This window comes from Podospora pseudocomata, chromosome 4, assembly GCF_035222375.1.
Source record: "Podospora pseudocomata strain CBS 415.72m chromosome 4, whole genome shotgun sequence".
Taxonomy (NCBI): Eukaryota; Fungi; Ascomycota; class Sordariomycetes; order Sordariales; family Podosporaceae; genus Podospora; species Podospora pseudocomata.
The window spans coordinates 3339819-3362959 of NC_085888.1; the positions used below are offsets into that span (position 1 = coordinate 3339819).

Here is a 23141-nt window from a genome sequence, read left to right on the forward strand (position 1 = left end):
TTTGCCGAGGTGCCAATTGGCTGAACGTTGACTTTGGAGGTGTTGCGCAATGCTTGGAAATGATGGCGTCGTCCGGGCATGCTGCCAAGGCTGTTAACTCCGTCGCCTTCCCCAACTGCCGGAGTCGTTTTGTTGAACAAAGATGGCAACAGGCGGGCCGTGGTCGGTCCCGACTATGCGGGCGGCATGTTTTCGGTACTCAGCGGGCGGGTCTGGTCGATTACGGCAACGACGACGGGGCGCAGAGGCTCGAATCTGCCGCTCGGCAATAAAAGCTTTCGAGACGGCATCGAAAGACTTTGTTGCCAGCCATGTTCAGCCGTCTTGTAAGAGGGCGAGATAGGTCGAGGGTCTGGCGGATAGGAATGCTTCAAAGTCCAATGCTGGACCATAATCTCAGCGTCAGTCCATTAGAGTGGAAAGTCGGTGGTCTGCAGCTTGAGACTTACCAGCAATCATCAAGACTTCACAGAAACATAAAATTGGCCCTTCACCTCTCGGGATTGAGAAAACAGCTTGCCGGAATTGCTGCCTGGCTCTTGACAACTGAGGAATGAACACCCCACCTATTCTGCCTTTTCATCAGCCTGACAGCCATTCAGCCCGACACTCTCTGATCTAGGTAGGTATTTCCAATGTCCCCAAGACGGATGGATCGGCAGTATGCACTCGATAAATGAATTGATCTCTGACAGCTGCGCCATCCCCCACAGCTGCATCTTCCCCACCGAGCCCCCCTCGAACACTGCTAGCTCGTCCCGCTCCACCACCACGCAGTGATGCCAAGGATCATCACACAAACAACGCGGCATCAGTCCTCGCCAACCGATAAGTATACCGTCATGGTCATTCTCCCACGTAAGATTTACAAACCTTAAAAGACCACCTGGTTCTTCTAGATTGGTTTACCCCAGACTGGCAACAGACCGTGTAGATCAAAAACCACCATATTTTTAGCACAGACATCTCCTGATTTTCATCAACAACCACCCGCGCCGCAAAGCGTCGTGTAACTTACAGAAACGGGCCACGAGAGGCAACTGCTCACGCGAGACATTCCTCGTCCAAGCCCGCGCCGCAACGAGGTCTCGAGTCTCTTGACCATCAAGACCATCAACTACCCCGTTTCAACGACATTGATATGTACACTGCAGCGATCCTAGACCAAGGGTCAAAGTTGCAGCAAATGTCACGCTCCTTTGCCGGCGGCACCTTAGATCCACTTGCCATGTCCTTTTTCTGACCGTCTCGTCGCAGTGAAACAAAGCACTGAGCCTCATCACCGCTCCCGTGGACGCGTACAAGACGGGCCTGGAAAACGGTTTGGGGCTTGTCGGTAATAAAACGACCACTCTCCGCTTCGACTTGCCTCGTCGGCTCCAGCTCCCCCTCGCTATATGCGCCGCAATTGGTGGGCTCGGGCCGCCAACGTCAACCTCTGGTGGATCCCAGGAACAAGCCGAAAGCAAGTCTCCTGTTGGCGCTGCCTCTTTTTGGCTGGTGTTATCAGAAGTGCTGGACGCTAAACAGTCGGCTGGCACCTCCTCAAACACCCAGATCTTCACCAAAGTCACCGGCCAATATTCCACACTGCTCCTATTCATCTCTTGCTCCTTTTCCCAAGAGGCGACCGATTGCCAGCAGATTTGATTTGTTGATGGTTGATGTCGGTGACGGACTGGGAACCCATGATGGTTGGCCCGCGGACATTTGCTGCCGGCAACCAACCCCCGGTCGATTCTGCAACCCCACGGGGATTTTCTGTTTCACATTACAAAATGCCCCCACGAACAAGCAATTCTGCCGAGGAAAATCCAGATACGTTTTGAGCTTGATGCTGTTTGGCAGTCGCGGCAGTCTTGGACTCTCCAATTTGCCCGTCACCAGAGGACTGTCTTGGCGCGTCATCCCACGACCTCCCGCCGTAAGGTCTGACAGCCCCGAGCAGATGTCGGATGAACAGGCAACGATTGGAGATGAACAGGTCTAGCCACGGCCAAGTTTCTCAAGTTTTTGGCCCCGAAATGAGTGGTGGCTGGCCAGATATTCAGGCCTGTTGTTGATCGTAGTTGATGAAGCTCGTCGGCGCGGCAAGACGCCTCATCTCTTGGCCAGTGAGGTTCCCCAGACTTGGCCTGAGCGCCAAGGGGCCAGAACCCCAAACACGCTGGCAGGGTTCTTCGTCACTGCACCTCGACCCCTTTTCTTGGCGCAAAAGGTTGTCATCCAAACGCCCCCCACATGTGTTCCGTGAGGCCCCTTCTCCCTGTCGGTTGGTAAAACAATCATGAAGCTTCTTTGTCCCTCGACAACCGGCGATAAACGAGGCAGCAGCAACAGACGCTACCCTGTGATCCAGCTCTGCTCCGTCTGCCGCCCTGGCCCTGCTCCACCGGCGGAGGAGCACCCGGACCGACTGCCACCTCCTTTAAGACAAGGGTCTTATCATTTTTCACATCGGGGCCAAGGCTCAAACACTGGAGGTTGCGACTGCAGAATGATCGGCCCCTTTAACCGCATATAACGCCAACCACTTGGCAGCTACCTCGACAGAGGCAGTGAGGAAACAGAATGACACAGCAGGTTGTCTGCCCAGAGTTGGCGTTATATGCGGTTAAAGGGTCTACTACCCGCCGAGACCCCGTAACCTGGTCCCAAGAGCGAAAAATACAAAGATCCACCCCCCTCCCGCCTGGAAGCGTGGCTTGTCATCGTACGATCTACTATTCCCTTCTCTTGTCTTGTACATTTCCTGTTTTTTTTTCGTCTTTTTCTGGTTCCGCTATCGAGGTCTGCGACCCTGTTTTCTTCTCTTCACTTCTGTTGTGTAATACTTTTATACATTGTTATCCACTTTGTGTGTACCTTCTCTAGTCTTATATTCCCTTTCTGTCCTCCTCGACCTGTCTCTTCTCTCTTCACTTTCTCCTGTGTGTCTCTCTGCCCTCACATATAATCCAACATGGGCAAGCTTTCTCAAATCCTCTTCCTTACGGCCTCGGCGGGGCGGGTCTTCGCCTCTTGCGCCTATGGAACACACCTGATGCCCAGAGCGGAGGAGGGTGAAGCTGTTCCAGTAGCTACCTTTGGGTATACTGGCATCACTGTAAGACACTCACATTTTGGAGGCGAGGAACCTGAGCTGACACACATATCAGGGCCCTCACAACTGGGCTGCCCTTGACAGCCCCGCGAACAATGTCTGTGCCACGGGCACCACACAATCGCCTATCGACATGGTGGACAGCGTCTTTGAGTTGATCGATGCTTCAGCCCTCTCAATAGAAGTCAACGACATGCCAGAGGGTGCCGACTTTGAGAACCTCGGGTCTACAGTCGAGGTCATCACCCAGGGTGGCACACTCTCTTTCGACAACAAGACCTTTGAGCTGCAGCAATTCCACTTCCATCTTCCCAGCGAGCATCTGGACAACGGCACAAGTCAAGCCAGTAAGTTTTTTTTTTCCCTTCTTTGTACCGCGCAACACCCATGTAACCGTTGCTGACATGACGCGATAGTGGAAATGCACATGGTCTGGCAATCCGCCGAGGGAGAGATCGCCGTCGTTGGCGCCTACATCAACATCGCTACCGGGGCGGTCGCCTCGGCCTCGGTCAAGCGGGGCCTCAACACCCGCAGCCGCCTCTTCCAGAGACAAGCCGAAGCCAACGAGACTGCCCCCGTCGCCGGCACCGATGCCCCTACCGTCCTCCTCGAGACCATCTTCAGCGTCGTCGACCAGATCTCCACCCCCGGCACCAAGGTCAAGACTCCCCCTCTCGTCATGTCCGAGGTGGTTGACCTCCTCAAGGCCGGCCAGTTCCAGGCTTACAGCGGTTCCCTCACCACCCCTCCGTGCAGCGAGGGCGTCAACTGGAGGGTGTCCACCTCCAAGCTGAGCATCTCGCCTTCCTCCTTCATCAAGGCTCGGGACGTCATCGGGTTCAACTCGCGCTTCCCTCAGAACACGCCCGGCCAGCCGAACATCCTCATGATCTCTGCTTTGGGGGCCGCCGCCGCCGCGGTCTCGGCTGTCGGTGCGGGTGCTGCTTAACGTTCATGACGGGTCACGATTTTGTTTTGGGTACAGGTTTCTGGGCGGTTTGGAGCGGCTATTGTTTTGCATCAAAGATGGGAGCACAGGGGTAGAGTGGAAAGGGTCGAAAATAGATGAGACGGTGTTATTTTTGGGACTTTTCTTTTTTTTTATCATGCCGTCCCAAATGTGTTTTGGTGAAATGTGATGCTGTGTAACCTGTCCTGTGTCAATCTTCCAGGAGAGTTCACTCCGTGCGGATAATGTGTCAAAATCTCCGACACATAACACACGAACTACTTACCCGGCAGACAGCTTCTAGACCGACAGCGGTTGTTACACGGTCGTCAAGAGAGAAGCAGTCACATGTCGAGCTTCCCCATTCGATTACATGATGGCGCGCATGGCCCGCAATGCATGATCGTAACGTTTGGCAGCAGCAGCATGTGCACAAGACATTTTCGTTCTGCCGTGCCCATCTACTGGGAGAGCCATGTCATGACAAGCTGTCAGGGTGGCAGTTGGACGCCACCACGAAAACCATGTGACAAGGGTTGGCAGGCACACCCGGCTCGGCGGGCTGGGCACCGAGCACTGCCGAATGGTGGGGCGCCGTTGCCCCGAGCCAAGATCTTGGGTCCGGTATTGCTTCAAGCCACCCTCGACCAGCGTCCCGGATGGCAGCAAAGAAGTCTGGACCTGCTGGGAAGGTGACGCCGAGGACGAGAAATAAGTTGATAGGTAAGTATAACGAGACTCCGATTAATGGTATATGCAATATACTGAAAACACGATATTAATCTGGGCGCATGAAGATATATCACGCAAGCAAGCAGCGTTGCTGCCCAAAAGTTGGCTCGCTTGCCAGCACAATATGTACTCATTCCTCACTGCGCGCCGTCCGCCAGCCCCCTTCTTTCTCTGGTGGACCGGTCCTGCCTGTCGCATTCTCTACGAAATCCCCCCATCTCTACATGTCAATCATCCATTCCCCCGACTTTTTCCTCTTCTCAAAATCCCATGTCCGCCGCCACCCCCCCCTCCCCCGGCGCAACCCCGCAACCCCGCCGAACAAAAGCGGAGCACGGAGGGCGGAACTTGCGGGGAGCCGCACTGCCGGACCCCACTAGGCGCTCCGCTTTCCACGGTCATCACCGCAACCCCGCCACGCCTGAAAAAGCCACGATCATCGCTGTTATCTTTTCAACGCCTCTACTTTCTTTCTTTTCCGTCTGATGAAACGACCATGACCACGTATACCATGTCAAACTGTGGATAATATGCACATAACCAAGAGAGCAAACGATGGGAGTCGACGCAGTGAAACTGTGATCTGAACACGTAAAAAAAATCCGAACCGTAAAATTCCCAACCCGTAAGAAATCCGAACTCGAATTTTTCGGGAACGTTTGTGGATGTCTGCATGGGTTATCGCTGGTTGATTCAACTCCTTCGGTAAGTACATATCGCGGAGGCGGATGTCTCTTCCGTTGCGGTGGGTTGACCCCGCTCGGCTGGTTGGCAAGGATGAAGGGCGGCCGTGAGATCGGGCTGGGATTTGTGACGAGGGTCCAGGAGCATGAGACTGGATTTTCTTTGGGTCGGCTCCGGGAATGTTGGGATCGGGATGTGGGAAGGTGAAGTTTGTATCAAAGGAAAGCCGAGCCGATGAGGGTTGGCCGGTGGTCGGGCCGGCCGTTGAACTCGGTGTGGTGGCTGGCGGGCCGCCGGTGCTGGCGGTGCGGCGTGGAAGAGGAAGAATCCTGACGCTGGGAAACTGGAACCGAAGATGGAAGAGGAAGCAAGAATCGTACGATGAAGGATTGGGATATGTGTGGTGGGTGGTTGCGGCTCGGACAGGTGTGAGTGTGGCGTAGACGGTCTCGAGTCACGCTCATCGAGTTTGAGAGAGAGACGTTCTACAAAGACGATTTTGAAGTATAAAGTTACCTCAAGTGAATAGATGAAAGTAGAAGAATTGTTTTTGACGATTTGTTGAACAAGAGATGTTTCTATTTGCTGAAGGAAAGTGCGGTACCTGACTTCCCTTAGGTACCTGACCCATCACGGCATCTAGAGGAAGTGCTACCCTAGAGCCCCTGAAGAATTTCCTTTCACCTTTTTAGCTAACTCATTACTTGCTGGGGTAAAATGATATCCTTAAAAGTACCGCTAACAAGAAACGTGCTTGCTTATTTATCTCTTATGTCACGGTAAATACCTAGGTCGGTTGCTTGTTTGTGGTTTCATGTTTGTATATTTTACATTCAAGTTCTTTCCTTTGTGCTATCGTACCTAACTGTTATCGATAACCTGAACTGTTTCTAAGAATCAGATAGGAGTTCCTGATAAATCTTGGGTAACGAACCAGCCATGCCTTATGCACTCAAGCAGCCTGCCGCTGCCGCTATAATCGGGCCACTAAACTTTGGTTCTCAGACTCCTGTACACAGACGCCAAGCAGTTTTGAGTTCTTTGTCAAGCCAAGAATGAGGAGTAAGGTTTCATCAGAGTTCCTAGGTCTCTATTTCTAGCATCCGAAGGATCGAGTTTCAATGAAAGAGGTCCCGAAATGCACAGAAACTGGGAAGCAACGCCTCGGGCTTTGCCAAGAAGCCATTCCCAGAACAAGTATCCCGAGGCTCTCCGCCCAGGGACTAGACAAAGCCACGGATGAGACATACAGCTTTTTGAACAATGTGCTCCGGGCCCTTAGCCGAGACAGGTCCCAAGAGAAGCGCCAAGGGCGCCACACTTCTGACGGGTGTCACTGGATGGTAGTGGGTGCAGATCCAAGTATTTTATGATGTATGGGTGAAGAGGCGCTTTGCCTTATATGTATGGGGAATGGAAATCCTGCCGAACATGGTGATAGGCCTGACTCACAACGACTTGACCCCGTGAGGCGGAAGCTCAGCTTTCCATCATTCACAGTCTCGGATGTCTGTACCATCGTCCATCGTCTAGGGCGCTTGCCTACATGATGTAAGGGTAAAAAGGGCGTGGAGATAGTTACATGAACCGATCTAACCGACCATAACTCTTGGGAGCCTCCCGCCACACTATATCATTGTTCCATGGCCGATGTTACCTCATTGCTGAACATGACATCACAGTGGTCGACATTCGAGGAGAATTCCCCGTCGGTTGGACCCGAGGTGTCCGTTTGCGCTTGGAGCGTCCTCAGGGGTTCTAGAATAGGCGCGTGGAGCAAAAGTGAAGCGATTACGTAGGGTAGTACGAGGTGGCTCCGAAGGATTGCCAAGTCAACGACGTGCGTTGATCTATCGATAAATCAAGTCGGTGTCAAGATTGTGGTCAGTTCATGATGGTGAAATTTGGTACAGGCACAAGGGTAACCGCGGAACCTCGAAGTTGCCTGCCACGGCAATAATGTTTGGGCATCAAGACGTCGCCTGATGCTTTTCTTGGCGGCTAAGATATCGTGTCTACACGCAGCGAAGCCCGGATGCCAGACCGGATATGATGCTCCATTGGGTATTGGCACACGTGGGATGGGACAGTTTTCTCAATGGTCTTGATCTGGAAAAGGGTAGTAGCCAAACTTCAAGCTATGAAGGGCGTCTACAGTCGCGAGAAGCGTCGAAAAGGCCTGCCCAAAGACCGGATAGGTAATGTAGGTGCCTTTGGCCAGCTTTTCTGTGGAAGCCCAACATATCACGATTTCTCATAGAACCGGTCTGTCTTGCTTGTCAAGTCGATCAGAAGCCCGGTCTGGGTTCAAGACGTCTCGGCAATGTGGGAAGGCAGCCTGTCACTGGCGGCACAGGTCACACCATGTCTGAGTCAATTTCTGGATGGTAGGCAATCTGTCTGACCACTGGCAGCTAGCTAGCTAACGAGCCCAATGCAAGCCATCGCGCGGCGGCCCGGCTCACTCCCGAAACCCTAGAAAGGCCTAAGGATCAGGGCCCGCATGGTGATAGCAGGCGCAGGGTTGGATCGCTTGTTGACGGTCTTGGCAGTCAAGTCTGCGATGCTGTATGGTGGGATGATGACGAACGGGAGGGGAAGAGAAGAGGGGCCCAGAGGGGTCTGGACGGTGTGTGAAAGGGCGGGAGTTGTGACGGGAAGTGGTGGAGGTGCCAAAAATGCCAAAAAATTGCCAGCCCTGACCTGGACAGACCCAAGTATCGGCGGCCCAATCGACCAGAGAAGAGCTGTGATGCTGCAGCGCACTACCTACGTGCAGCGTGGCATCTCACCAGATGGGCAACCCGGACGCAACTCATTGGAGTTTACCATCTTCCACCCCCACCGGCCACCTCACGCTTTTCCTTTCTTTCTCATCGAGATGCAAGCTTTTCACACCGGTGCGGGACTGATGTGACTCTCTCGACGCACCTGGTCATTTATTACCGCAACAGGTCAAGAAACATCGTCAATCATCTTCAAGTTTTGGTGTGAGGATATGTCTTATCTCACACACTGCCGATGGCACAGACCTCATCCAGGCACGCAAGATGGCTTTGTCTAACCATGCCATGGCCCTGACTGGAGCTTGGCTGCTAGTCCTCAGTCTTGCCCACACACCCACAAAGCCCAACCCTCCAATGACAGACCCGGAGCTCCTTGAGCCCAACCAACAGAGATCTCACGATGGCTCTCGACTGACCCTGGGCTCCATGACTCGGTTGTCTCAATTTCTGGCAGTTTTGGAATACCCTTTCTTCTCTCGGGCCAAAGGCAGAGGAGAAAGTCGGAAGCAATGACCTGCCTGATCTTTCAGATGTTTATAAAAATGCACACAGAGCCCATCTCGACAAGTGCACATTTTGCTGTTCTTGTGTAACAAACACCAAACACTTGTTCCCACCACACGATCACCTACCACCTGCTTTCTCACGTCAGATCCCAAATCCCAAGCCAACCATTCACCAGCTACCAACAACTCCTTGGCTCATCATGTTGCCCCTCCAGTCCTCGCCTCTTCTCTCTGACCAAGACTTTGTGTTTGGTCCTGGCCCCCTCAGCTCCCAAGGGGAAGGCATCAGAACTCTACCGGTAAGTCTGGCAACGAAGGAACAACCGACATCTAAAACTAACACGACATCAGATTCCAGGAGTTCTTTGTCCAACATGCGCCGCCAACGGCAGCGAGGTCTGGGTCATCCCGGGGCGGCAGTGCGGCTACTGCCGCACCCCTGCCCCTGATGAAGATTCCTGCGATGGTGACCACGACCATTGATTAGCTCTCGAAACCTACGACAATATCGATACCCTTATTTCAACATGGCGAAGAGGAGTTGGCGGTTCTTTATGCGTTTTCAGTTGGGGGGTTTACACACTCGTTGGCCTCGTCATGTTTTCACCTATTTCAATGACCATCGAATTTTCTCGTTCACTTTGGTTTATGTTCGGCTCGGATGCTCTTTACTGCAGGGCAACGTGGGGCTTTGTGAGGTGTCATACTCGACCGCCGTCTTCACCTTCCTTGTAGGCGAGCATCTCCTCGGTGGTACCCCAATAGACTGCAAAGTGCGGTTTTGTCTTGAGCACGAGTGCTGCCAACCGTCGTTCCTGTTTCTGTAGCTCGGAGCTGCCGGTTGGTCCGGAACAGGGCCCCGCAGACATGCATGCCACCGCATCTCTGCGGCACTAGCATATCATCAATATCACGGGCTTCGTCCAAGTATTCCAAGTGCAGGGGGACTCGCTGCGGTGCTGCTGCTATTATTACCTAACCTTCGGTGAACTACCTGTATGCTGTGAGACCACCATGTTATTCCTCTCACTTGTGAGCCAAATCCGACCAACACCACACCTTCGCAGACCTAGCTATCAGCATTCTACCCAGTAGGTACTCATACTTGATAGACAAATATGATAGACAAATCACAAGTTTCCTATAACGATGTATCACAAAACCAACAGCTTTTCATCTTGGCAAAACGCTACAATACGTCAGAATGAGAGCACTTGGCCCAACAACACCATGAAACCGGGCTGAACGCCATAAGCTCCGATTTGATGTACCAAACAATCGAACGTTTTCTCTGGCTTCTCTCTCTCCGGTCTCTGTCACAAGTAGCGGTCAGCATACCAGATTGCTTACCTCATGACGGCTGGGATGACACTGCAACAAATCGACGGCCGCATTGTCCCCTGCATCGTAGCATTGGTGCTGCCGGCCGCGAGAACGTGGCGGGGATGATCGGAAGCTGAGCTCCGGCGCCGAGCCGCTCTTGATGCAGGGCTCATGTACCATGACCTCTGGGACGGATCGGATTGTCTGGCTTTTACCTATACCACCAAAGTTCACACAAGCTAGGTTCCTTTCTGGAAACTCTTTCGACTTCCGCAAGATCTTTATACTGTCCTACCTAAGCACTTGACCACCCATCTCCTTCAAACACTCTCGCATACCATATATTAGCTTACTACCTCAGAGTAAAATACCTAGGTACAGTGTTGTTGTTTGCTGGAAACCTACTCACCAGCCCACAACTGCCCGCATGCTGCAAGTCAGCAGCATGCTTCCAAGCACGCGAGTTTTTACCAGTTGAATGTGAGCCGGATACAGCAACAAACGGAATCTGAATTCTGACAAGAATAAAGTAGGTATCATGATGTCTCCAACCTGCCGTTCAAATGTCCCCCAAAACGCCCGAATATGCCTGTGGAGATCAAGCCTGATATGACAGCCCCAATGAAAAGTATTAGCCAAGTTTGTCCACCACAACCGTAAGATCAGCATGCAAAGCCAACCCCTTCTCAGTTCGGTGTGACCACAACCACCTCAACCCCCTTCTTCCCCCCTTCCTCAACCACCGCCGTCTCCCCGCTCAGCCCTGAAGACAACGAATTCCTCTCCGACCTCTCCCCATCACCAGCCAAACATCCTTCCACCATAGCCCCAAACACCGGTCCCCACCCCCACTCCCCATCCAACCTCTCCAGCCGTTCCCTCACCCCCCTGCCGACCCCCCTCCCCCCCTCCCTCAAACCCGCCTGCCTAAGCAACGCCCCAACAACAGCTACATGCCCCCTCCTCCCATGCCCGTTCTCCAAGTGTTTCAACACCTTCCCCAGCACATCCCCCACCACCTCCACCTTCTCCTCCTCCTTCATATACCGCATCAGCAACTCCATCAAGCCAACATCATACCCGTACTCGGCCGCCCAATGAAGCGGCGTCTTGCCTTGCCGATCCCTCGCCAGCGGATCAGCGCCATACTCGAGCAACACAGTCGCGCAGGCGGTGTCAGTGTGGGCAGCCCAGTGTAGCGGGCTGACTGACGGACCGTTCTTACCCGTCGACAAAGGGTTGGGATTTGCGTTGCCGTAGCCCAGCAGAAATGACAGGGCAGTTGTGTTGGAGCACAATGTGGCGATGTGAAGAGCTGTCTGCCTGGTTGTTTTCCCGGTGGATGTCCCCCCTAGGGGTGATGGGATGGGTAGGTCAGCGGCTGCTCCCTTGTCGAGGAGGAGCTTGAGGATGGCCTCGGTTTGCTCAGGTGATAGGGAGTTGAGAGAGCAAGCTACGCTTAGCGGGGTGGAGGGATCTGACGGCCCGGTGGAGGGAAGGTTAGGGTTGGCGCCGCTTTCGAGGAGGACCTTAACAAAGGCTAGGTGGGCTTTTGGCCGGGTCTTTGCTAATGGGGAGCGGAGGGCGCAGATCAGGGGGGTGAAGCCGAGGTGGTTGGGGCTGTTGATGGGGATTTTGTGGCCGTGGAGGTAGGTGAACACCCTGGGAGCGTCGAGCTCGGAGCAGCCGTTGCAGAGGTCGGCGAGGTGTTGGACGGAGATGATGTTGGGATGGTGGGCCTGTTTCCCACCGAGGTTGGATGGAGTTAGAGAGGAGAGGAGGCGGGTGAGAAGAATGGATGACCGGGAACGCTTGTGGGATGGCTTCTTGGCCTTGGTTGAGACCGTGGAGATGGATACCTCTGCTTCAAGCTTGAGACGAGCCCGATACGTGGTCGAGAGTGTGGTGATGGTGTTGGCGAGGGCCTCATCCTGACGCTCGCGCTCGACCTCGTCTTGGGCGCAACGGCAACGGGGGGTGTGCACCCATATTGATGGGGTCGCAAGTTTGTTGCTCCGACTTGGTTTGATGATCTCACGACAGTTATATTGACGAGGAACTCTGGTCTTTGGTTGCCATCCCATTCTCACAAATGGTTCTGGGATGGGCTTGGAGGTGTGGTAGTGGAGCCCCGTGGGGGACTGGGTCCTTGGTGAAGACCAAGGGGACTCGTCCCATGGCTGCTGTTGTTGCCTGACGGTGAGTGCTGATGGTTCTGGCATGGTGTTGTTCTGGTACCTCATCTGGCCTGTCCTTTCCGAACAGACACTGCCCTGGAAGAGGAGGGCAATCTCTCAGGTATATACCCCTCGATCAGCATCGTGCATCCCTTCTTTCTTGCCGGAGTATTAAATTCCGCCATTGTTCGACATGTCCAAAGCCACACAGTACCCGCCAATAATTAGACTTGGCGCACAGCTACCAAAGTGCTGGGACACGTCGTTCGGCGGTTGGTTTTTGGGCACCGATCACGCTCGCCGAGCCACTAACATGGCTCAGCCCTACCCTGCTGTAGCACTCTCTCAGGCCCCAGCTGAGAGGCAGCCAGCCCTCCACTCCCCAAAAGAGGAAATGGCTGCGAAACCTGGCCGCCACATGTCGTTTTTGCACACCTGAGAACTTTTGAGAAGACAATAATTGCCCTTCTATTCCAGTGACAACTCATCTTACACCAAACTCAGCCTGAGCCAGCCCTTCTTTGAATGGCAATGTTGAACTGGCCGCAGTTGATGATTTTCCTTCAGGGTTCCCTTCATGCCTGCTAGCGCCCTGGGTAAGGGTTAAACTAACCACTTCCCACCCCCTCCATTTCCTCCCGTCTCTCTGCCTCCCGCCCATGCCCAGCAACACAAGGGAAAAAAAACTTTACCTTGATCGCTACCGCACGGTCCCATAGTCCCTTGCCTCTCTATGTCTCAACAGACACGCAAACTCTTTTCTTCTCCTTGCCAGCCCCGCGAGGCCATACCGCCCTTCTCCGAAACCCTTTGCGTGACGGAAATTGTGGTCGGGGTGACGCGGGACATCCGATGACGCACGCACTCCCGCAACAGCAACAGTGATCAAAGTCAGTTGAGCTGAGAGCAAGTTGGACGAAAAAAGAGATGTTGTGGTAAAGTCTCGGACCGGGCTGTCAGTGATCAACGACTTTTTCTTCTGCTTTTCGGTGAAACATTACTTATCGTTACCGCACACCGACTGGCACCGACGGCACGCACCACACCGCTGCAGGCAAAAAGTCACTGTGCACCAAAAGTGATGCAAAAGTTGTACTCTCCCGCCGGGAATTGAACCCGGGTCTCGAGCGTTGTTAGTAATGACAAGCTCACATACTGACCACTATACTACGGAAGATTTTGCAGGTGTGGACACCTGTCGTAGGCTGTGGATTGGTTAGGAGCAGCTGCGGCAAAACTCCTCATATGGGTGGCTTGAATGGGAAACGCAGCGGAGTTTATGATATCTTCACTGTTTCCTTGTCAACGGCCTCTTGGCCCAGCAAGTGGAGTCCTCACCGTCGAAAAGGAGAATGTCAACACCCGCCCCTGAATCACCCACCGCCTGGGGAAAACAGCATATGACGAACTGACGCTCCTCAATGACGACGCGCCCCATCACAAACACCTCTACAAACATCCACCGAGACAAGCCTCCAGCTGTTAACCCGAACACCCGAACCCAAAACCCGCAGGCTCAACTCCCGCCCAACTCCCTCACCCTCCCAAATCCCTCCAGTATCCCCCTCGCCAACTCCCCATAAGCAAACTCAATCCCCCCCTCCCTCACCTCCTCCTCAGTCGCCCACCTCCAATCCCTATGCTCCCTCTCCTCCAGCCTCACCACCGGCAGCCCTTCTTCCCCCCCGACGATCCTCACCAGAAACACCACCTTCCTCCACCACAACCCCGTCTTTGGCTCCTCCCACTCCGTGAAACCACCCCCCACAGTCCCCAGGATGTCCTTTTCGAGATCAACATCAAGCCCGGTCTCTTCTTTTACTTCCCTCGCCGCAGCTGACAGGATCGACGCGTCAAAGTCTTCTACCCCGCCTCCGGGCGTCTCCCATTTGAGGGGGAAGCCATCTTTCAGTGCGCGCTGGATGATGAGTGTACGGGCGACGTTTGTGGGAGAGGTGTGGATGATGACTGCCGAGACGACGAGGCCGCCGGTGATGGAGGGGTGTTTGGGAAGGTAGGTTGAAAGGGGCTGGTGGTATTCTTCCATGGTGTTGCAGGTGTTGGTGGGTTGGGTTTCGAGCTATAAATTGCTAGCTGAGTTGACTTCACGTGTCGCTGATGGGTGCTTGACTTCTATGGCAAAATCTCGTATTATTTGTCCCCTCCTTTTGAGGCTCTTTGAGACCAAACCGATGAAAATGCCGCGTCATCAAAAGTGACGAAAGGTTGTACGTATTGAGGTTAGGCAGACATCGTGGGGATGGGTAAACTGACAAGCCACCTTCATCGCTGCCTGGAGATGCCAAATAAGCGCGGAGGATTACAGCACCCAACACGACGCAAGCTGGTCCAAAATTGGAAAAATAGTCATATTGACAAGCTCTGTGAGTAAATCTTCAGTCTTTAGATCTTTGCATCCTTCGTCGTCAGAAAGCATCCACAAATGAACAGCCAGTCTCGCAACTCCTTCCCCTCCACAAACCACCCATCCAAGGTTTACCTTACTTGTAAGTGACGGGCATGCCGCCGGGAAGCTCCGAAAGCCCTAAGAAAAGACACGTCAGTACCCATGCTATTGACCCCTAGCAAGGTTAAACTTACAGCCCTCGGTCTCTTCCGCAATCGTCTGCTGCTTCAAGCAAGCAACGGCTTGCTCGGCACTCTGAGTCTTGAGCTGACTGCACCTATCGCCGCTGCACCTGGCATCAAGCGCACGTTGCAAGGAATCGCCCTTCCAGCCAAAGACGTAGTCACCGTGCTGGCCATAACCGGTACTGGAGTTTTTATTAGCTGGATGTGTGACACAGGAGACAGGAAAGGGGATGCCTACCCGTCACCCATCGAGTACACAAGAGGTTGCCCCTTCTCAGGCCAGATGCTCTTATCGTTGAATGGTCTGGTATCCCACATAACCTCGTACATCAACTGTGGTAAGCGGACAGGATGGCTAGCGGGGCATGGTCCGGTCGACTCGAAGGAACCCGTCTGGGGATAAGAGACGTGGGACTTGTGGTCCGGGCTGTCAACATTCTTGCCATCCCAGCAGCTATTTCCGCCTGTTAGCAAAGCTGCTCCCATAAAGAGATGTAACTAAGACCATCACTCACGTGGGGAATGTGATGGTAGTCCTGATACCGCCAGGGCAAATCTTGTTGGGGAAGGAGGCGGTGTCTTCGCCCGTGCAGGGCGCGCCACCGAAGGGGTTCTGCTCAATGTTGTGTTCGCAGCGGTGGCAGATCTGCTTTTGCATGCCGCGCTGGTTGCGGAGGCTGGGGTCACCGACAAGCATGCGGAAGCCCTGGCATGAACATTAGCACCGATCCACATATCAAGCAACCAAATAAAACACCTACTGGCTTGAAGGCTGTGACCTTCGTCTTGCCATCGTACGGTGGGATGTAGTAGACTGTCACGCCACCCTTGCCCCTGAGCCCCAGGTTGACCATCTGGGGCACACGCTTGAAGCTACCGTTCTTGGCCTTGAAGTATACGTTGGCCGTCCAGTAGTTGGAAAAGTCCTCCGAGAAGGAGCAGGTCGTGCATGTTGACTGCGTGGAGGGATCGTACTCTCCTGGAGGCATGCTGGCGTTGAACGAGTTACCCCCCACGATCTGGTGCAGATGAGGAGACTGCAACGCGCCAGGATTGACGAGAGGATCGAGACGCTCAATGACCAGTTGACTGCACTGGAAGCGCATCATGGCGGCCTGGCCGGAGACATGGCGCACCCAAAGGGCAGCCGCCGTAGCGAGAAGGGAGGACTTCATCCTTGTTCGAGATGGCGGTACTCGTCTCTGGCTGGAAAGAAAAGGCAGAACTTTGCAGACGTAAACCGAGGAGGGGAGTTATGTGCCAAGTTGGCCGCGGCTGGCTGTTGACTTATATCTCATTTCGCCCACTCCCATCTATTCACATACCGTTGCCGAACTCCGTGAGAGATAGACTGAAGTACCGCCCCGGACCAAACTGCCGTATATTGGAGCCAATCTTGACTGGATAAATCCCGGGTGGGTAAACTGCCTTTGTTGTCAATCTGCCGCGTCTCGCCGACTTTGCTGGCCGTGCCGCACCTATGGGAGAAGCAGGATGAGGAGCAATATAAACCCAAATGAACATTTGCGCGGACCCCACTTTCTACTTCATCTTTTTGACAGGACCATATCCAGCCGATTGGTGCCTGTCAATGATCGTTCACTCTTTTCAGACAGCTTGGTGGCATTGCCACATGGACCTGAGTCCCTGTCTGGTATTTCCAACCCCTGAAGGCGAATTCACAGGACCTGGTACTCCCACTCTCGGCAAGCCTCCCGGATGCTGGTGGCGTCTGTTGGTTCACGGTAGTTGGCGTGTCATCGCACAAGCAAAGAGCTTATCTCAACCTCAAGTTACAGCAGATGACACCGATTTGCTATTAATAAGTCGAGCATGGATATCTCGGCAGTCTTGTCATCCCGTGTGAATGCTGCCTCGTTCTGGGCGGGTTCGGATCGTGGGTTCGCTTCTGCATCTTGTATGCAGTTGTGTCTGAGAGGGGAAAGATCATCGGATTTTCAAAGTCTGCGCTATCGCCGGGCTTGTGGCGTCATACTAGCTTTCTAGGATGTCCCTATAAGTGGCCGAGGTATCGTCCTCGCTGAGCAAAGCAGAATGGGCTCTTGGTCTGCAGCGAGTCTGTTAATAAACGCTCATCGGCGAGTTCTTCTGATGCCTAGCTGGTGAGCTTACCTCTTGAGTTTCCTTTCCGCAATCCGCAAAGCAATACACATGACAATGACCAATAACCAAAAGGCGATCGAGAGCTGCCAGGCATATGCATCTACGCCATTGCTGTTAGCACTGGGCTTGAGGTACCTAAGTCGGGGATCAACCATACAATACGGCGCCTGCGAAGCCGGCCAGATGAGAACCTGGGACCATGACAGCACAGCATAAACACCGGCAATCGAATACCCAATAATCAGTGTGCGAGCTTCGGAGTCCTGAGGAAGCCTGTTTGCTAGTCAGCACGTGACCCAGTCTCTTCCCAATTAGACAACACCAACAGCTCAGACAGCCAGGACATGACCAACGGTGCAGTTCCTAGACTTAGATAGGTCATTAGGTAACTAGCATAGGCTGATGATAATGGTGTTGTATCCGGATGTGAGGTCCACACACTCATAATCGTGCAAGGGATTAGTCCGATGATAGCTTGGGCGACGACAAGAGTCCATCTTGTTTGAAATACATCGGACAGGATTGCCCATACCCAGACTGATTAAAGTCAGCACGACGACGACAGCTCCGCACACAAGAATCGAGAGACTCACCGCACACGATGTTGATAGCTCCTCCGGCGATGGGAATTGCATTTACCTCCTCTGTGGTCCATGTCGGTGTCCCGTCAGGGTTTTTCAAGCTCTTGAGAAACAGGTTGAAGTAGTTGTATCCGTACGGAGCCAAAACAGTGGCGATGTAGAGGGCAGGAATGAAGTAGGCAATCCACATAGAGAAGGTCCGTTTGGCACTGTCCCAGGTGATGCGCTTGGTGTCAGACCGGCCATACCGATCGAGGCGCTCAGTGGCCATGGCAGCATGGTCAGCGCTGAGCCAGAATGCTCCGGGGTTTGGCAGCTTTGGGTAGTCAGGGATCATGAAGAAGCCGGCGAGACCAATGGCTAAAGTCATGATGCCGTTGATAATAAACAGCCAGCTGTTGTTGGTTAGTACGCGACATCTGTGAGAAAAGAGTCGGACATACCGCCATCCCCGAAGGCCCCAGGTCCCCTCTAGTGTCTCAAGAATTGCTACCTGGAGGGCTCCAGACATCATCGATCCAAGGGCTTGGCATGAGTGGTAGAACCCCATGCGTTTGGCAAGCTCCATCGGTGTGTACCAGTACACTGCAGACGTGTTAGTAAAGCGCCCCATGGGGTAAGACTGAGTGCTCACGCACTGAAGAGGGTCATCATCCCCGGCCACGCACTGCTCTCAAAGAGACCAAGCAAGACTCTCAGTGCATAAACTTGACGGGCATTTTGAGTGAAGGCGATGAAGGCGGTGACAAAGCCCCAGCCAATTTCCAGTCCCGGCAACCAGTAACTTGGACGTACGTAGGTAATGATGACTTGGGATGGGATAAGCATGAGGCAATATGAGATGCTGAAGAAGGTGGTGAAGCTGTGGGCGGCCAGGACATTAGTTTTCCATCTTCCTGGACCGGAGATGGTGGGGCATGACGTACTAGTTGAGTTCATCACCATACAGCTCGAGATCTTCCTTCATGCCGGAGACATATGCCGAGCTGATGTTTGTTTGGTCAAGATATCTGTGTGATTGTCAACTTGAATCCTTGCATTGGTCATATTTCGGTTACCCCATTGCTCACTTTATTACTTGACGAAAAGCCAGTCAGAACGATGCGGTATAGCTCTCATGGCATGGCACTCACCCTGAGATATGCACCCAAATGTCATCAAAAAGATATCCAGCCGCCGAACCAAGTCTTGCTCCAGTGGGGAGCTCTTGACGCTGGTCGTCGGTGGCGGCCAAAAAGCGACCCTCTGTGTAGCTTTCCCCAGCCATGACAGTGGCCCATTGCCGCCGACAGTCTCGCTGCTCTCGTTCAAGGAGAGAGTGTCGTTGTGGTCACTGTCGTGGTCAGGGTCTTGGCGCGCATCGCGAGCTGATAAGGCGCGATAGCGCGCGGCTGATGATGACATGTTCGGCAATCCAAAACAATAAGAGATACTCACTGAACAAGTATCATCTCATAAGCGAAGTGAAACCACAGCTTTACTCCTTCCAACACAGAGTTAGTTGTTGAAACGACAGATTCGCGTTGTTTGATGGAATGAATGTCTTGAACTTATCGCTAGTCAGATGACAGATGATAGCGCCCCACCACCGCCAGCTGCGAGCGGCTATCCGCGGCTGGCAGCGCACGCCAAAATCCCCTGAACGAATCCCTAACCGATTCACTTCCTCCATTTTTATCTAACTTACCATCGGCACGACTAGGTAGATAATCCCCCCGTCTCACCCCCTCAAATCCTCCACCAACCTCTCCAGCACCGTATCAGTAAAAATCCACAAACTCGTACTCAAATGCACCCCCCAACTCGCCCCCGTATACCACGTCCCCCTCCTCCCCTGCAGCCCATTCAACCGTTGGATGAACCCGCCCTCCAGCTTCTCCTTCGTGACATACGCACTCACCAACCCATGCGGCTCAAACATGTGGAACGTCAACCTCTGCGCAGGACTCGTCTGGTTCACCACCCCGCCCTCCACCAGCTTGTCAAACGAGTCCTCAATCACCTTCTTGGCCTGGGCAGCAGTGAACGTCTGGTCGCCCACAGCAATGAGCCGGAAGTAGGACGAGTCGGCGTAGTTCTCGAAGCGGGTGTTGTAGGGGTAATCGGGAATCGCCTCGGGCCAGTTGGCTGGCTGGGCCGAGGCGGGAATATTGACGAGGGATTTGTTGAGGGGTAAAGAAGGGTGAGAGACAACTCCGACGTAGCTGGCGCTGTAGTTAAACTCGCCGAGCGTGGACCTTTCCTCACGGTCGAGGTCAAGAGGCGAGGTGTTTGCCTCGCTGGGGATGGCTGTGTAGAGCAGTCTTTTGGCGACGATCCTCGTCTTGACACCAGTGGCAGAGTTTCTCACGATCAGAGTCACGCCCTTGCGGGAGGAGCGCTCCTCGGTGGATATCACCGTGGTGGATGTCAAGGCGTCAGTGCCGAGGGAGGTGAGGATACGGTCGTAGAGGTCTTGGTTCTTGCGGGAGACGGGTACGATGCTGGTTTCGATGCCCGACAGGACCCGGACGAGGTTGACGTTGAAGGAGCGCATGAACCAGACCGTCAAGTGACCCATCATGTCATGGATACCAAAGCCGGTCGTGGCGTGGAACATGGGTACAGCAGCTGTCAGGTTGTATTTGGCAACAAAGTCGCGGAACGGCAGCAGCAGATCGGCCGGGATGTCTTGTGGCAGGGGGAATGTCCACCATCCAGGCTCCAATACTGGGAGAAAAGACTCGGCGACTTCGAGATACCTCTGCAGCGCAGCGGTTCTATCAGCTGCAGACGGCGGGCTGTAATTGGTCAACTTCTCGCCGTTGGTGAAGTCGATAGACACTGTCTCGGCTGTCGATCGAACATTGGGCTGCATTTCGACTCCGAATCTTTCAAAGAAAGCTCGCGCTCCACCAATCTCGATCCAGTTTTGGACTCCGCAATCAAAGCCACGCCCTGTTACAGGATCAATGAATGTGTTGACATGTCCTCCCTAAGGTATGGTAAACTTCTCGTCAGTGCCGTCAGTGAGTCGAGGACGATGAAACTTACAAGATTGAAGTTCTTCTCAATAACAACCACACTGACGTTGTAATCTTCCCTCAGCCTAACAGCTGAGTAAGAGCCTGAAGCACCACCCCCGATAATAGCAACATCTTTGTAGATGGTCCGGATACGATCATTGCCCTTGCCCTTGCCTTTGCCTTTCCCATCGGCCAAAGTGAGCACGAAACCACTCAAGGCCACAGTAGCAAGAACCGTGCTCCGCATTTTGACGACAAGATGACAGGAAACAATAAAAAGTCCCAGTCCCAGTCGGAGATTCATCAAGTACCTATTTATCCTGCAGAAACATAGGAATCCCCGCAGCGGGAGAATCCCACCACCCGACCACGTAACTCTCCAATGCAAGGGCCATCTTACTTTTCTCGGGCACCTGTCGTGTAACCATAAAGTAGAGTGAGCTACCACACCTGCTGGACAGCTCTGTCAAATTTGCTGACCAACATGCGATGAGTTTGTTGGTTCTGCCTTGGTGTAAGGTACCAAGCGTGCGAATGAGGGTCAGCAATCCAGTGCTCTAATGTAAGCCAAGGCGGTAACGAGGCAGACGTGGCGTGCAATAATGCAGTGCAAGCAGATTGTTGTTTTGACTCCAAGCTAAAGAGGCGGCTTTTCCACAACCATCGACAATGAGAGTGGAAAAAGGATGATCGATTAGATTGTAGGGAAAACAATATCTCAACTACGCTAATCAGTACGTCTGCAACCTCAATTGGCAATCCCCTCATCAAACTCAAGAGAAACAAGGAAGGACAACCGTGGACCAAGAATCCTGGTCACTGATTATGTCCTTTAGAGCCCTTGCAAAACTCGCCGTAACCGTCGCCTCCTCCCAGTTTCCCTTCACATCATGGATTGTAGCCATCTCTCATGAGTCCTCTGGCCAACACTCTTAAGCCAGCCTGCTGTTTTTACGGCAGACAAAGCGGCCAAGGTGAGGTACTCCTCGCGGTCCGTCATCAGCTTTTCCAAAGCCTCCTCCCAAGGTCCAATATCTTGATCTGGAATGATGTAGTCCCCATTCTCATCTCGCTGATGACCGGTGACAGGGTTGATGGGAATGATGGGAGGGACGTTGACCTTGGCCTCAGGGAGCCCGCCAGAATTGGAAGCAATGACAGGTATACCACGAAGCTGCGCCTCCGTGACAATAAGCCCCCAAGCTTCGTGCCAGATGGATGGGGCGAGAAGAATCTTGATGCGGTCCCAAATGTCGTCGGTGTTCGGGGTAGTCGCCTCGATGCTGTCATCCATGGGTTAGTGTCATGCACTCCAACGCACAGTAGCTACAGAAAAAACACACCGGATATTGGGATAAGCCTTTATTCTCTCGATGTGTCGAGGTTTGGACCCCCAGCTAGTCCATGTGACAAACTTCATGTGTGGGAACTTGGCAGCCAGGCCAAGCACAATATCCAAGCCTTTGATGGGGGCCGGGTTGACCATACCAATCTCCTCCTTGTCGACATTGTTTCGAATAGCCGGCATCCGACCAGTGTCAACATCGAGAAAAGTCCAAGGTGTGTGCGCCAGAAACTTGGTCTGAAGCCTGCCATGCTCCCATGCGTAACGTTGAATGGCCTTGGACACGGACCAGACCCCGTCCAACTTGCGCAGCATCTCATTTTCCACCTTGGCGGAGATACAGTGGCCCTCTACACCTGCACAGTAGGGACCAAAAGGAACTTGTTCCGCCGAGTGCACAATACACACCCGTTTGAACGTCTCCCGAAGAGCATGACCAGCTGTGAGCTTCATGGTGAGGGAATCGTTGAAAAGAACGTGGGTAGGTCTGAAGTCGGTTATAGCTCTGGAGTATACTCCAGTAAGGCCCTTGATGCGGCTGCTGAGATCATCGTTCTACAGTTGAGCACAAAGGGCAGTTAGCTTCAAAGTAGCAACAAGAGACAGTGAGAGGAGCCCTACTTCCAAATACGCCCGCGATTCCACCTAGAACTCGCCGGCTGGATAGGCAGCTTTGAACTCATGACGCGCAATGGTGGTGTTGAGTATCCCCCATTCGTCGGTAAACTCGTTGATATGGAGCTTGTGCTCCTGGTTCTTGCCATCGGTGACAATGACAGGTTCCAAGCCTATCACGCCAGGATAGACTCCCTTGGCCTTGGCTCTCCTAGCATATTTATCGAGCTCCTCGGGGAAGGCATAGCAGACCTGGGCAGTGGCATGGCCCAGCCTGCTCAGGTTGCGTAGGAGACAGACATTCGCCTTGTAGCCGCCCGAAGAAGGAGTCAGGCCATGGGCCGTCTGGACAAGCAGCAAGCGCATTCTCGGACCGCCCCCGGGGGTATATCCTTCAAGTTGAAGCTGAGGGTAATGCATTTGGACTGATGGGTGTCGTTGAGAATGCGTGGTATAGAAGGTATAAGACGAAACTGCCGCAAAGCGATGAGGTCGAAGACAGGGTTGTCGATCGAAAGAAGAGTTGATATCCAATGCTGAAATAGGTCAAAGACGGTCTTCTATATAGGAAAAGAGAAGAGGCGGGCTACATGACGTTCTGGTCACCGGTTGAGCG

General features: G+C 53.4%; 10 protein-coding genes and 1 non-coding gene across 11 annotated transcripts; 3 read left to right on the forward strand and 8 right to left on the reverse strand.

Moving 5' to 3' along the window:
• Window positions 1-173: 173 nt before the first annotated feature.
• QC762_0071580 (uncharacterized protein) lies at window positions 174-4404 on the reverse strand (the record flags this gene model as incomplete). The annotated part of the gene is made up of 3 exons (XM_062883747.1): window positions 4342-4404; window positions 450-4256; window positions 174-352 (listed from the first exon to the last, which is right to left on the reverse strand). The coding sequence occupies exons 2-3, from the start codon at window positions 457-459 to the stop codon at window positions 174-176; spliced, it is 189 nt and encodes a 62-aa protein (XP_062743987.1). The 5' UTR covers window positions 460-4256; window positions 4342-4404.
• On the forward strand, window positions 609-4259 carry QC762_405470 (uncharacterized protein). Its single transcript, XM_062890001.1, has 4 exons — window positions 609-622; window positions 714-3106; window positions 3159-3450; window positions 3520-4259. Exons 2-4 carry the CDS (start codon window positions 2963-2965, stop codon window positions 4053-4055), a joined length of 972 nt encoding a protein of 323 aa, XP_062743988.1. The 5' UTR covers window positions 609-622; window positions 714-2962; the 3' UTR covers window positions 4056-4259.
• A 3542-nt stretch (window positions 4405-7946) lies between the features above and the next one.
• On the forward strand, window positions 7947-9846 carry QC762_405460 (uncharacterized protein). The gene is made up of 2 exons (XM_062890000.1): window positions 7947-9062; window positions 9115-9846. Exons 1-2 carry the CDS (start codon window positions 8964-8966, stop codon window positions 9244-9246), a joined length of 231 nt encoding a protein of 76 aa, XP_062743989.1. The 5' UTR covers window positions 7947-8963; the 3' UTR covers window positions 9247-9846.
• Window positions 9847-10772: 926 nt separating this feature from the next.
• Window positions 10773-12308, reverse strand: QC762_405450 (uncharacterized protein; the record flags this gene model as incomplete). The annotated part of the gene is made up of 1 exon (XM_062889999.1): window positions 10773-12308. The coding sequence occupies one exon, from the start codon at window positions 12306-12308 to the stop codon at window positions 10773-10775; it is 1536 nt and encodes a 511-aa protein (XP_062743990.1).
• Window positions 12309-13358: 1050 nt separating this feature from the next.
• Window positions 13359-13440, forward strand: QC762_0071620. Its single transcript has one exon. It is a non-coding gene; the product is annotated as a tRNA-Asp (tRNA).
• Window positions 13441-13779: 339 nt separating this feature from the next.
• QC762_405440 (uncharacterized protein) lies at window positions 13780-14310 on the reverse strand (the record flags this gene model as incomplete). The annotated part of the gene is made up of 1 exon (XM_062889998.1): window positions 13780-14310. One exon carries the CDS (start codon window positions 14308-14310, stop codon window positions 13780-13782), a length of 531 nt encoding a protein of 176 aa, XP_062743991.1.
• A 454-nt stretch (window positions 14311-14764) lies between these two features.
• On the reverse strand, window positions 14765-16030 carry QC762_0071640 (uncharacterized protein; the record flags this gene model as incomplete). The annotated part of the gene is made up of 5 exons (XM_062883748.1): window positions 14765-14808; window positions 14865-15037; window positions 15094-15309; window positions 15371-15561; window positions 15617-16030. The coding sequence occupies 5 exons, from the start codon at window positions 16028-16030 to the stop codon at window positions 14765-14767; spliced, it is 1038 nt and encodes a 345-aa protein (XP_062743992.1).
• An 820-nt stretch (window positions 16031-16850) lies between these two features.
• Window positions 16851-18964, reverse strand: QC762_405420 (uncharacterized protein; the record flags this gene model as incomplete). Its single annotated transcript, XM_062889997.1, has 9 exons — window positions 16851-16923; window positions 16989-17079; window positions 17137-17252; window positions 17306-17516; window positions 17573-17955; window positions 18004-18145; window positions 18199-18422; window positions 18487-18577; window positions 18694-18964. The coding sequence occupies 9 exons, from the start codon at window positions 18962-18964 to the stop codon at window positions 16851-16853; spliced, it is 1602 nt and encodes a 533-aa protein (XP_062743993.1).
• A 316-nt stretch (window positions 18965-19280) lies between these two features.
• On the reverse strand, window positions 19281-20925 carry QC762_405410 (uncharacterized protein; the record flags this gene model as incomplete). Its single annotated transcript, XM_062889996.1, has 2 exons — window positions 20594-20925; window positions 19281-20534 (listed from the first exon to the last, which is right to left on the reverse strand). Exons 1-2 carry the CDS (start codon window positions 20867-20869, stop codon window positions 19281-19283), a joined length of 1530 nt encoding a protein of 509 aa, XP_062743994.1. The 5' UTR covers window positions 20870-20925.
• Window positions 20926-21241: 316 nt separating this feature from the next.
• Window positions 21242-22363, reverse strand: QC762_0071670 (uncharacterized protein; the record flags this gene model as incomplete). The annotated part of the gene is made up of 2 exons (XM_062883749.1): window positions 21242-21848; window positions 21909-22363. 2 exons carry the CDS (start codon window positions 22361-22363, stop codon window positions 21449-21451), a joined length of 855 nt encoding a protein of 284 aa, XP_062743995.1. The 3' UTR covers window positions 21242-21448.
• Window positions 22364-22555: 192 nt separating this feature from the next.
• Window positions 22556-22945, reverse strand: QC762_0071680 (uncharacterized protein; the record flags this gene model as incomplete). Its single annotated transcript, XM_062883750.1, has 2 exons — window positions 22556-22777; window positions 22826-22945. The coding sequence occupies 2 exons, from the start codon at window positions 22943-22945 to the stop codon at window positions 22556-22558; spliced, it is 342 nt and encodes a 113-aa protein (XP_062743996.1).
• Window positions 22946-23141: the final 196 nt, after the last annotated feature.